General features: G+C 41.2%; 1 protein-coding gene across 1 annotated transcript; it reads right to left on the bottom strand.

Annotated features, from left to right (window-relative positions):
- Positions 1-412: 412 nt before the first annotated feature.
- On the bottom strand, positions 413-2,119 carry LOC134045549 (inositol 1,4,5-trisphosphate receptor-interacting protein-like 1). The gene has a single exon (XM_062495370.1). The coding sequence runs from the start codon at positions 2,117-2,119 to the stop codon at positions 413-415; it is 1,707 nt and encodes a 568-aa protein (XP_062351354.1).
- Positions 2,120-14,018: the final 11,899 nt, after the last annotated feature.

The raw sequence follows: 14,018 nt of genomic DNA, 5'->3' as shown, positions 1-14,018 counted from the left end.
TATGCCAAGTAAAGTTGGGCTTGTGTACCTGGGAGACTTGGAGAGCCCATGCAGTAACAGCACTGTAAGCAGTGGGGAGTGAGAATTGTGTGCCTTTGTTAGAAAAGGCTTGCTAATAACAGTGCCTACTCCAAGCCAGTCACAAATTCACAACTAGTGGAATTTACAAGTATTCTAGGTCTGATCGAGTTCAAGAGGAGCTTGCACAATCCAGATATCGGAATAGTTCAGTTTATTGAAACAATAACAAAAAAAGATTTGGGATTGCTGAATGCACTCAATAGTGCATACTAATATATAAATTCACAAACTAGAGGGTCCTAATATATATAGTAAATCCGCTAACTAGAAGGTATTAATATATACAATAAACGAGGCCCCACAAGCACAGCTCTGTGCATGAGGATCTCTTTCAATGGGTGTAGGTCAGCATTTTTTTGAGCTGATGTAGCAGATGAACATACTCCTGCATGGCCTTCACGTGGGCATCCGGATTGCTGGCTAAGTGTTGAAAGAGGTTGGGTGCTTCAGCCACTCGGAATTCGGAGGGCAAGCTGATCTCCATAGGAAACCTCTCATTGCCTATGACAAAGTGGTTAAGTTGTTTTGTCTCCAGTGAGCAGCGGAGGTACTTCAGGGTGTCCATCAGTCGCTGCTGGAAATCCTTCCTGCACCACTGTGTCAGGGGTATGGTGTTCAGAAGGTGCATCACTACCGTCTTCAGGGCATAGCTGGAAAAACCTACACCCATCAGGATGTAGCTGAGGAGCTGCAGGCACTTGCAGTGCCAGCTGTCTTGAGGGGCCTGCCTGGAAATGTGCCTGAAGAATTTAGCCTCTACCACGGCATAAGTCTCAAGCCATGTTGTGCTTGGGATGCCTGCTACTGTAGGCTGGCTGCCCACAAAGATATCTGAGTCTCCTTGCTGCACTCCAAAGATCACCTCGACCATGAAGCTTTCCTGGTCTTTACTTAGTTGAAATTTACAGGAGCGGCTGGAGGGCTGCAACATTAAATGCCAATGGCGCGATTGAGGCAAAAGCAGCCAGGCTACTCTCACGAATCGATAGAACCAGTGGACAGTTTTCTCCACATCTAGATAAGAGCCAGTGCAGAGGGTATGCAGGAGGCTGGGGTCCTGTTTCCTTCTCAGCTCCTCCTCAGAGTGGTGGAGGAAACATATCATGTCCTCCCCCAGCTTCTCCCTTGTGCAGGTGCACAGCAGCTCCACACGGACACAGCAGTTCCTCTGGAGCACCCCAGCAGTGTCCAGCTCCAGGTGGAAGGCATGTCCTGGAGGGGGACTCAGTGGTACAAGCACACAGTAGACGACATCTTGTGCATGGGGACTCCAGCCTTCAAAGGCGTTGCCTACTCCGATGGCTTTTTGTGGCACTGGGTAGAAGCTGTTGAACAAGCCTTGTCCAAAGATGTGTATGAGTTTGTCCATCAGGTCCATTATCACTGAGCAACCTTTGTCCAGGTCAAGAACAGGCAGCTGTATGCACTCCTCTAAAAGGCTTCCAAGGTTCCTTTTGACATTGTGGCCATCGTCTTCTTCATTGCGTTTGTCTTCTTCATTTCCAGCAGCATTGACTTCCTCCCCCTTCTTGTTGTTTACTTCTTCCTTTGCATCATCATAGTCTTCTTTTGCTTCATTTCCAGCCTTGCTTTCTGCCTTTGCATTCACATTGCTGCCTTCTTCATTTCCACCCTTATTGTCCTCTTCCACATTTGCATCGTCGCTTTCTATTTCTTTCTTTGCAACAACGTTGTGTCCTTCTTCCTTCTCCACCGAGTTGCTGCAGGACCTGTCCTTGTGGCCACTGTTGTCTGGATCACATCTAATTTTGTGGAGTCCAAACCACAGTACCAAGAGAAGGACGAGGATTCCAATCACAGCCCAGAACTGCCACATGAGTAGGGCTCCCGAGGCCACACCACTGTGCTCCAGGTTCTTCTGCTCCAGCTCCTCAATCAGCTGAGTCATCTGCTGGTTCAGATACTCGGCACGATGCTGCATGCATTCCTGTGTGGCCTTATCCAGCCCATCCCCGGCCTGCTGCGGGTACTGGACAATGCCTTGCACAAGCAAGAGAAGGAATGTAGTGGCAAGCATGGCCTAAGGAGTTGAGCAGTGAGGATGGGAGGGAGGTACTGATAGGGGAAGTGGGGACAGGAGCTCCAGGCAGAAAGGAGGCAGCTGGCAGGCTGCGAGGCCTGTGTCGCTGCCCCAGCAGCAGGACCATGCCCTGCCAAAGGCAGTCCCGTGAGGGATTGGCCTCTGGATGCCTGGTGAGAAGCAGCTCCCCGGGTACTCGCGCTCCTGCTGTGGCCCTTGTCCAGCGTTCAGCACAGCCTCCTGTCTGCATGCGTACTCGCCACTCACTGAGGCTGTACTGGAACAGGGTTGTGTTTATAGCTGTTCCAGTTGTGATGCTGTGATGTCACAGGTGCCCAAAGTGCATCCTGGCATGGCCTGAGAGTGCAAGGGGAATACAGGGCAAAAATCATCTTTGTAGCCACCATGGTCTTCATTGGCTGCCACACCAGATCACTGACATCACTGAGACGAGGACTCTGTTGCACAAGGATTTCCTTTTCCTTGTTGAGGCCCACATCCTCTGCTCGTTTTTCCTATAGTATGAGGTCAGGGGAATGCCATTCACTTCCAATAGCTGCCTCACAGTATATCTGTAGCCATGGAAGCCAAAACTTTGAGTACTACCTAAAGTAACCAGGCATTTTCTGTTCTGTTAATTTCTTCCTTTTTGACCACCTGACCCCTTTGACCTGGAGGGTAGGGGACAACATGGCTTATAATGTTTTCGTGGCCCATATGGTCTCTCATGTTTCTACATTTTGCCTTATCACAGTATCTTTAGACCCTGCACTGCAGAGTAGGAATGGATAATAAACTCGAGGGTTTAGCAAGCTTAGTATCCTTTCAGTACTATCATGTTTTTAAGCTCCTGCTGGGCAGCAATCTAACTTGGAGAAATTGCCTGGATGGCAAATACGTGCTGTGGCATCTCTCATTATAGAATCTCCAAATACTAACTCCTGAGGTGCTTTCCTGGTGGCACTGGTTCTAAGATGGATGGTGGGGGCTAGTATGGCTCCGCTTTAACTACTTGGCTTTTCCTGGATCTGGTCTGTTTCTCAGGTCCTCTGAATTCCCCAATCCCAGATTTCAGTGTCACTGCTGGTGCACTTCTTCTAACTGCTGCTGACATCCTGACGATCCAATTTCTTGAGGCACCAGCAGAATTCTAAGAGCAGGACATGGAATAGAATAAGAGCCATACCTGCCGGTCCTACAAGACACTGCTGTGCATGGATCCTCAGGTCACACAGATCTTGTCCAGGATTGTCTCCTCCATGCGCTGTACAGGACAATTCATCTGTTGTGCACAGAACTGAGGGATGACAAATTTCCCCAACTGCCCTAGGGCAGGAGCGTGGACATGTGGGAGAGCCTTATTTACAGCATCAGAGAAGCCAGAGCCCACCAGGGCTTCAGTTCTGCTGCACAATGCAGTTCTGCTGCAGCCCTCTCTGACCACAATTCCCAACAGTGATGTATAAACACTCACAGATGCAGCATTTGTTCTAGCACAACATTTATTGGCAACTTTGTCCCAAGGGGAGCTCCCAGAGGGGGCAATAACAGCTGCCCGAAGGAACGGACTCTCTCATATATGGAGGTCATTCATTGTCCAGGCAGTAACATGAATCTTGAGTTCCAGGCTCCTTGCCATGGCCTCTTCAGGATTGTTCTGTAGAAATGAGCATTGCAGACAGAACATACTAATTTGGTCTGGGGGAATAGGAACTATGAATTCTGTGTATATGAACTGTATTTCTGTATGATGTATTTACCACATTTATTTACTTTGTATTTATGAGTGATAGTTCATATATGAACTGTGTATTCTGAATTCAGAATGTGAATTCTGCAGACCTAGACCCAAATCTCTGTTTAGGAGTGTTGCTATGGTTTCTGGACTGTAAAGAAAATCAATGTGTATGCTTTTCTAGTGCCAGAATTGAGACACGTGCAGTTTTCTAACCCCATCAGCAGCAGAGTTAGCAGTTTTCCTGAAAACATGATGCACATCTTCCCATTTCTTTTCAGAGAAATGCATCATTCCATGCTAACTTTATAGTTAGAAGAAATAACCTACAGGACATGGGTGGCACAGCTGTGGCAAGAAGTACAAGAATATGTCAGTTGGCTGAAAAACTGAGCACTTCACTCATCAAACAACAAAATTGTTCAGGGGATCTCCTTTTATCTGAACTTTCCCACATTTATTAAGGTGTCCGATGAACAGAAAGCAAAGGGTGGTGCTGTGCCACCCTCCTGTGGTCTGTCCCAAGCATCCTGGCATGATGTATAGGAGTGTCAGGAATGGTAGACAATGATTTTATCCAGATATGGAGGGTCATAGCCAGACCTTGGTGATGAGGATGGGGTGGGAGGGTATATGAACAGGGTAATGTCTGAGGAAAGCAGGTGTATCATGGCAATAGTGAATGAATGGTGTCATTCAGACTGAGCTTCAGTTAAGAGACATAATTAAGAACAGAATCACCTGCTATTGAAAAAATAAAAGACAGGAAAAAATTATGGTGAACAGCATTGCATATGCTTCCCAAAGAAAGATAGAATGAGAAATAGCAATCCTGATGGAACACAAAATTAGTTGTGGTCTTTATTTCTGGAGAGTTTCAATTACAAATAAACAGCAGCCTACATGCAATGTCCCAGATCTGTGAAAGCACAGGTTTAAGTAGGGTTGCTAGTTTCTTACAAAAGACACTGCAATTTTCTCCTTAAGAATGAAATTGTGCAAACCAGAAGATGCTGATACTCTACATACATATATATTTCCAGAACCTGTAGTGCCTGTTAAAACTAAGGCAGAAGCACTGAAGGAAGAAGAGACTGAGTAAAACCTGTGGTACTCCAGGAAATTTTCCTAAAGGAGTGGTATTTACATGTATTGCAACAACCAGACAGCATAATACTTCTCAAAAGAGTATTTTACTCTCCATTCTTTTTTGCTGGCTCTGGATATTTTTCAACAGTTGCTGTAGAAGTGTTCTCTGCATAAATTTGTGGGATAGAGAACGGGTGGTTTAAGACTACAGTATGTTCCCATGGCCTCTATATCCCCCCTATGGTATTTTTCCCTGCCAAAGGCTGTTTAAAACTTAAATTTGGCTTGGAACAAAAATGCTTTCAGTGTGGAGAGGTGTCTAGATACTATATTAAAACCAAATAATTTCCACCTATCTGAAACTCACTGATAAAACAGGCTGCTAAAATATTGCCAAAATTTTCTTCTTAAAATGTCAAGACCTGCATAGGAATATTTTTACATGTTGGTCTTATACAGGGTTTAGACACTACAATGGTGAAAAAACAACTTTAAGAAAATCAGGTGAACACTAGGTAGATATCTCCCTACAGTGAATTAGATTTTAACCATGAAAGAATGGCCTAAGGCAGCAAGTGAATTGGTCAGGAAGATGGAAATGGAAATTTTATTAGTCTCTCTCAGTTGTGTTTTCATCTCTCATGTTTTCTTTGTGGTTATCAATTTTACGTTTTTGGAAGCTCCTTCTAGAGTCCAGTGATTGTAACTAGCAATGCAGTGTACAGACACGAAAACTGTCATCTGCAGGGTCAGTCACAGAGAAAAATAGTTTGATATTACTGGCAGATTAAGCCTGCAGCCAAGGCTGTGTACAAAAAGTACCTCTGAAGCCAGTCCTAATTTTTCCTAGTATAGTACTTCATGTTGCTATATATGTCATGCATTAAACTGCTGGCCTAATGACCTTATTTTAGTGGTGACTACAAAGCTACAAACCTTGGATTTCTTGACATCTCCTATATGACATCCATAAGCATGTTGCAATATTAGGATATTTTTTGCATTTTCCTTCATGATTGTTACAATTTTCTTTTAAAAATATGTATATATAAAAATATGTAATGATAGGTCATTAAATGTCAAAAAAAGGAAGGTTTAATCCCCCAAGAATTAGGTGTGCATGGTTCAGCCCAGTCTTTTAATGCTTGGTATTTTCTCAGGTTTAGGAAACAATCCTGAAGGGTAATGGTTTGTGCAAAATTTCAGTGAGGGTTCAGAGTGCTTTGCAGGCATAAGTCTCTGGGGTTTTTTACATCATCTGAGTTTCTTCTCTCCCAGCTCCCACCCTTTAACAGCTGGTCTAAGCTAGTTGTCCAGACTCTCACCAAAAGAAGGAAGAAGTGGAATCAGCTCCAGAGGGCAACATATCCTGTCATCAAATCTGGATCTAAAATAGGTGTTACTTGTCCCCAGGTGACTATAGAGCAAGTCTGGGAAATAGTGTTAGAGGAGAACCTAACTTTATGCCCATCTGAGGTCATGAGGTGAATCAGTCTCTTCGTGTAGGAGAGAAGTCCTGCTAGCAGGGTCTGTGCACCATCCCCGTCATATAACACTGTTCTTCAAGGCTGAGCTAGAGAATGAGTGGAGTATTTTTACCTTTGTCTGAAATTAATTTCTAATAATGTAAATCCATGTGAAATTTACTGGGAGACTAACATACACACTGGTCTAGAAAAGACCAAAAAAGTGCTTCTGTTTTCAAAAGATCCATTGCCAGGGAAGACAGCATACAACCAAGGCTGGGTTTTGCCATGGAGAATAGGTTTTTAAACTGTAGATTAAAAATGAGAACTGCTGAAAATAATTCTAAAAATATGACATAAAACATGTGGGTATGGGTTTATGCATGGAAGCTAGAGGGGGTAGGAAGGAGATAAATATGTAGATTGAAGGCAGCAGTAGATGTTGGAGTTGCATCTAAGTGAGCTAAAACCTAGTAGCCTGTTTCAAATTCAGTCTTGGCCCCCTGTTCCAGCTGCTATCATCTTCCTTTGTTACCTTTGTTTTCCATTGGATCTGCCAGCCAAATGGACCTGTCCTGTAGCTGCGTGGCCACTAGGTCATCTGATGGAAGTGCAGGCAATGTGTGTGGCCAGGCCATAGGTGAAGAGAGCATTCTGGTAGCAGATGCCTGTTAGATAAGTTGTACACTGAACTTGTGATCCTCCCCTTGGTGAACTGGTGAGCTGGACTAATGGTTGGAGGCTACGTCCATGGCAGTAATAGTGGGTGAACACACAGCTCCTTGTAGATGTGGACAGGATGGTAAAATTTCATCTTCATTGAGAGCTTTCAGGGTTACAAAGCAAAAGAAAAACTATAAAATCTAATAAAGAAGAGAAACTTGGCTGTCATTTCAAGATGACCTCCCAGCTAGGCTGTATCTCCAAATGTAGTTGTTAGACTGACTTTTGATTTGTGCTACTGTACTTGAACTATGTAGTTTAGAAATGTATCAGACCTGCAGAAGCAATTAAGACTTAGCCTGCTCAAAAGGTAGAGACAATATAAATACTTCTGGGTTTTCCTGATCATTCCAAAAACTAAATAGTTAAGCATCTAGGAGGAGAGATATTTTCTTTTATATTCTGAAAGGGTGGGGAGTTATAACAGGGTGAATAGAAATGGATTTTTTTAGTTTGTGAAGGTAAATTCCAGCTCACAGCCACATGAACTGATCTGTGAGCCTTTTCTAAATATGTTCTACCTGTCATGAAGAGTATTATTCATTTGGACATGTGATTTAAAGGAGAAAAACTTGGTGTAAGATCTCTAAATTACTGCAAATACAAATATTTTACTCAAAGTGAGATGGCTTAATAGAGTTGTAAGGATTTTCTTTTTCCATCTTTCAATACTTACACTTTCCCATATGATATTGCTATCAGCTGCCGAGCTAAATCTGGAAAAGGCTTTTTTGAGGGAGAGCAATGAGAGACAGAGATAGGCAGTATCTAACAGAGTTAGATATTTAACAGAGTTAGATACTGAGTTATTAGTATTGTTGGATACAGAGTTATTTAGTATTCTGTGAAAACTAAGAAAAGTGCACCTCAGGATACTTCTCACAATTATGCATTTGTACAAAATAGGAAATCTCTTTACCTCTGCTCAATCTACTTCAAAGCTGAAGTTCTGTTATTATTTTAATAAAAGAATTTCCTGTGAATTTTTTTTTTTAAAAAAGGAAGAAAGCCTGAGTTTTAAACAGCTATTTTGCAGAAGGCAAATTGTGAACTTATAAATATTTGTACGGAAAATATGTATGAGTTGCATTAGCAGACCATGCTCAAGCAGCAGTTACAGATTCTTCGTTCTCAAAATGTAAGGATGAGTTCCATGAAGCTCCACAGAGGATTGCTATAGGTCTCATAGTACTCATCAATGAGTTGGATGATGACACAAAAAGAATCATTATTAAATTTATGGATAATTTCAAGCAACAAGGGACTGCAAGTATTGTAGAGGAGATGATTAAAATACAGTGATCTTGATAAATTGCAGGTATGATCTGAAAAGTGTGCGTAGGATTCAGGATGAATAAAATCTATGCTTAGACAGGAACAAGAAACTGCAGAAACAACAAGGAACTCTTCTCAAAGCAATTCTGTGGGAAAATATTTAGCAGGCTTACAAGAACACAAATTGAACATAATGAAGTAATGCTGGGCTCGTGCAAAACAGGAGGATGCTGCCCTGTGCTATCTTTTCAGGTGCAGAGTGCTCTGCTCAGCACTGGGGAGGCATCAGCAAAAGTGGTGTGTACAGTTGTGGACACAACAAAAATGTGAAGCAGCTGGAGGTGGTCCAGAGGAGGGCAGTCAGAATGGTAAGGCATTGAAAAAACAAGCTGTTAGGAAAGAAAAGCTATAGTGTCTAATCTGATCCAAAAAATGTGTAAAAGACTTAATAATGTGAAATTCTGTTCCAAAGAGAACAGTGGTAATCTGATTTCTACATCTGTAATGGAGGACAAGAAATAAAGGACTCCTCTTTCAACATGAGATTCATCTTCAATATTAGTATGAAACCTTGTACAGATAATATTTCACTAAGTAGTAAAATAAATATGGCATCTCCAGAACTGAATGTCTGTAAGAACTTCTAAATTCAGGTATAGTTGAGCCTGCCCTGAGCAGTGAGACAGACTCAGTGATTTTTAGTCCCCTCCTAGGCTACAAATTTGTAAGAAGCAGACCCCTACCTTCTACTGAATAATTTACCCATTTAGTTAAAATTAGCTATATTATTCTCAATGTGCATCACTGCAATCAGCTTTTGAATAATCTAGCCTTCAGTCTCTAAGAATGCAAGCAGGAACAAGTTGAAAATTACAGAATTTGTAGCTTGTCAAAATTTGGGCTGATTTTCACAGAACACCTTATCCTAGTCACCAAGGCCCATCTCCCTGATACATTTTTAACAATAGTCTCACAACATGGGCATATTCAGTTATAAAAATGTATTTAACATGGGCAATAGCCTTTTTTCATCATTCATCATTTTCATTTTCATCATTCAATCTGCTTGAAGCTGGTTAAACTGATTTTGCTGAAACGTTAAAAGTAAAAGAAAATAAGAATCCAGACTTTTTCTGATCTATGTAGTGAAACGTTGTGGCCCAAGCAGTTGAAGATTGAAGAATCTCAACCATGTCTGCCACAGGTACTTCCTTGAAAGAAGATTTGAAGATTCACTCTTTCATTATCATTTGTTAGGTGCTTTGAGATCCTGACATGATGTGTATTACATTTTTTAAAGCTTTGTGGGGTTGTTAATGGCAATGCAGATTTAAAGCAATTTCTTGGATAATTTAGGAAAAATAATTAGTCTCATGGGGTTTTTTTTAAAATAAACCCTTTGCATGATTTTGAGTTATGCATTGTGCAAGTGTTTTGTTCTCACACTCTAGTTTAACAGAGCAGACCAGTTTGAAATGTGTTTTAATTGAATTTGGCTGTATCAGTCTCTTTAATGTCATAGCTTAACAGGCTGAGCATTGAAGTAAGGACTGCATTTTAAGCAGAGAGCTGCTGGTGGAGTTGTTCTGGCTGGAGAGGGACAAGATGAGACCAGAACTGAGCCCTGGGATCCATCTCATATTTCACACTGCTGAGATCTGCAAAACTGGCATCTGGATTCCTGGCTTTGTAGGGAAGGGAGATTCACATACCTAGGAAAAGATGACATCACTCCAGTGAGACCCTCTTATGGTCTTCTTATGCCCAGCAGAAAGAAAGATTCTTGTCATAGCTATGAGCATCTGAGGTTATGCTCCAGCTTTGAATCTCCAAATGTCTTTTTCCACTGTCCATGTTTTGGCAGGGATTGAGCCTAGAAAAAAACAGGTTTCCTAGGCTAATATCTGTTTTTGAGCCCTTCTGCTACCCACTCATTTTATTGAATGCTGTCCAGCTGACCCCAATTCAGTCAGATCTCTTCCCTGTGCAGTACTTTCTCAGCAGTAGACAAGGTGAGACAATTGAGAATTATTTTTAAAATAAAAAAGGAATGTTAATTGTCACTTGAATTTGAAGGTGAGTTTAAGGACTTTACTTATGCAAAATGTAGAAATATTTGACTACTCAGGTTTAACTGATATTAATAAGAAAAAAATTAAAAGAAACAAAATGAAGTAGCTGAATATTCACCAAAAGCATGTCCCTGCCAAAAATAGAACATGCAGTGTGATGTTTAGCTACATAAATTAGTCAAAGAGGGAGAAGTGGTATAATCTGATTTAGATAAATCATCAACACCCTACACATTTTTTGTAACTATTAGAGAAAAGATTTTATATATAAAAATGTCTGTGTACATAAAGTGAAAATAGATAGATATATAGATATGGGAACATAGAGACATGCATTTTAATACTTGAACTGTGTTGGTGGGCACAGAAAAGAAACATGGCTCATGGTGATGTTTGCAGTTTCTTCCATATGGTAAATGCTTTTTCAAAACCATGAGATGATATAGTCTTTGCTGTGAAAAACGTGTATTTTAATAAGACACAGGTAAATACGGTGAGAGAGGGATAAAGCATACAAACAATATGATCAGGGCTATGAACAGCACATACTGCATCTTTCTGGATTTAGGGTTTTTTATAAATATATTTCGTGCCTTCCTCCACACTTCAGGTTCCTCATTCCCACTGCACAGCAGCTCCCATCACAGCTTATGTAATTAATCATCATAAAACATATTTCAAACAGAAAAAAAAAGTCCAAAGGAAACTTCTGCAATATCATGGAAGAAAAAAATAAAGAATGTTATGATGTACTCAAAGTACTACTTCTGCAGCTTTTCCAGACCAGCAGGTAAAGACCAGCTGAAGAAAACCTGAATTCTATGGGAATTCACACATTTCTTCCACTTAGTGCCATAAGTTTTCATAATATTTGCCTACCTGACATGGCAGAAATTGAGGTTCTGCCATGTGGAGGAAAACTTTACAAGTTTCAGATGGAGTCCAGGCAGAAGGCAGTTCTTGACTAAAGGACAGAAAAGAATAAACATTGATAGATATAAAAAACTGATCTCATGACAAACGCAAAGATGTGGAGAGACCTTAGAAATTTGTAGATGTTTTAGAAGAATATAAAATCCCCTCTACAGTACTCTCTTTAATACAGGAAAGTATGCTAATTTCCTCACTCAGCCTGTGCGCTGACTTGTCCAGATATAAGATTGCCAAGGCAGAAGAGAAAAGGATGACTCTGCTATGTTTGAGCAAGAACCTGGATATTGAGGGAACGAAGTCCCTTCTCTTCAGATTAGTTGTATTGATCTTTGTCCATTTTGGGCTTCCAGGTAAGACAAAGAGAAGCAGAGCTTTTTAAACAAATCTCTTTTCAATACTTTTAGCAAGCAGGGTCTTCCAGACTTTCTTTCCTAGTGAAGACTATGAATTTTACTTTCCCACAGTGTTATTGATAAAAATGAAGAGCTGCTACTAATGCTCTTCTGATGTCTTTAAGTTTATTAAAAACAAAAACAAACAAAAAAAAACCCCTCAATACTTTTTGTTATGTGGTTTTCCTAGATGCGGGATGCAAGTTCTTCCATGCCTGAAATTCATAACCATGGCTTTTCCCCCTAATGATAAGTCACCAAGAAGTTTGCTCTAAGTCACACGAAATTTAAAAAGCATTAGAGCTGGCACAAATTTCATGTTTGCAAAGGCAGCTGAAATCCCTTTGCACAAGGGGAGGAATTAAGTGAAGCTCAACAAGGGCAGTACAAGCTGCCTCTGAATGGTTCCTATTAAGTTGTCTTTATTCTTTTAGCTTGCATGATCCCTGTAGGTGTACAAGTATACATCGGGCTTGGCACTGTTTAAGTCACGGCTCTGCAACTGCCAGTGTACATTACTGGCATTTTTCAGTCTGACATGTTCAATTTCTGTGAAACATGTTAACATGGATCAGTGGAAACCTCTGTGGGCTGAGATCCCCACAGGAAAATCCTCCCTGTAGAGAAAGCATTCACACTTGTATTAACCAGGCAGATGTGGCATCATCTGTGCTGTGTTTCCTTCCTTAAAGGGTATGCAGGAGGGACTGAGCCACTGCAAGGCTCCTCACACTTGACTCTTGAAGGATAAAAAAACTTCCTGATAATCTCTGAGATGGAGGTGGAAGAAAGAGATGTCTTTCTGCAGACCTGATGTGTTTTGGTGTTGCATGGCTGAAATATAATTTTTCTAATTGCTCCCTTTTCTGCTGAATCCATATGGAACACAGCATGCACAATAGAGATTTAGGGGTTTTTAAAGTGCACCGCCATAAAGACAACCTAGGAATCACAGAGGGGTACCATGAAACAGTACCTGAGAGTACCAAATGTAGAACACAGTGAGAAAGAGAGCAAGCATCACTTGACCTACTGTTTATTGGTCACAATGACAGGAAGCACAATAACTTTTGTTCTTCTGGTAGGTGAAGTAAGGTAAGAAAAATTAATGGCACCCCACAACTTGCTCCTGCTGAAAGCTGGCATGAGTCTGTACTGCTTGTAAATGTCCCCGTTTGCTAGTCAAGCTAGCCACCAATTTCATACAGTTAACTGAATGTTTACAAAACAAAGGATCCTGCTGTAAAAAGGCTAAGGAATTCAAGAGTGCCTCTGCAGTCTGATACTCAAAAATGTACCATGAAATAAGCTAAGGGCTTTGAGCTGACATTTAAAAAAAAATCTATAATAGGTGTCATAAAAGAAGTGCTAAAACCTCTTTAAAACTACAAAGAAACTGTAACATAACAACTGCCTGAAACAAAATAGGAGAGAAGAATTAATCCACTCGACAAGGCCTTATTTAGTTTGCTTTAACAAAATCTGTAAAGCCTATTGCTCTGCTCTTCTAATGATGTAGGCTAAGACACAGGAGATAAGAAAAGCCAAGACACTGAAAGCTGTTGTAAAACTAGGTCACTGTTAAATTAAACATTTTATGAAAAATAGAACCTGCCTTGAACAACTCTGAAAACCTCCTTGTTTTTTCATGCCCTCTGCCAGAAACACTCTTCTTTATTGCCTTCATGAGAAAAAGCACTGCTTTAGTGACATCTCAGCACCCACCTCGAGCCAGCAGCTCCATTTTTTTCTTGTAATTAACAGCTATTGAATATTTATGAAGTAAATGCTACAGATTAACACTTACTCATTTGATCAACAATACTGTTGGTTTGCAAACTGAAAGGAAAACACTGGCCCTACCTCAGAGCGCTGCAACCGCTGCAGCTGCAGTAGATTCTGTTTTTCTGAGCCTTTCAAGCACCAGGAGAGGAGGATGCTACTGGCAGAAAGTTAGCAATATGTACTCCTCCTTCCTCCTTTTTACAGATGATCACAGGGGAACATGCTGTGCTGTGACTCTTTGCCATGTAAAGAAGCTGTTGGAATACCCTGGAGACTCCCACTGTTGAGCTGTAAGAGTTAGCAGAAGCCCTGTGAGCATGTGTAACTCTAGTGTCAGCCACAATATGCAGAGGTTCAAAGTTGATAAAAGGACTTCTTTACAGCAATGAGGACAATACAGCTTTGGGAGAGCATTACTGGGCATGG

This window comes from Cinclus cinclus, chromosome 6 (genome assembly GCF_963662255.1).
Source record: "Cinclus cinclus chromosome 6, bCinCin1.1, whole genome shotgun sequence".
Taxonomy (NCBI): domain Eukaryota; kingdom Metazoa; phylum Chordata; class Aves; order Passeriformes; family Cinclidae; genus Cinclus; species Cinclus cinclus.
The sequence above is the reverse complement of the archived record's forward strand: the minus strand, read 5'-3'. Positions and strand labels throughout refer to the sequence as shown.

Bases quoted from the DNA above. Each gene is read 5' to 3' on its own strand.
- LOC134045549 (XM_062495370.1), bottom strand. From the start codon at position 2,119: ATGCTTGCCACTACATTCCTTCTCTTGCTTGTGCAAGGCATTGTCCAG.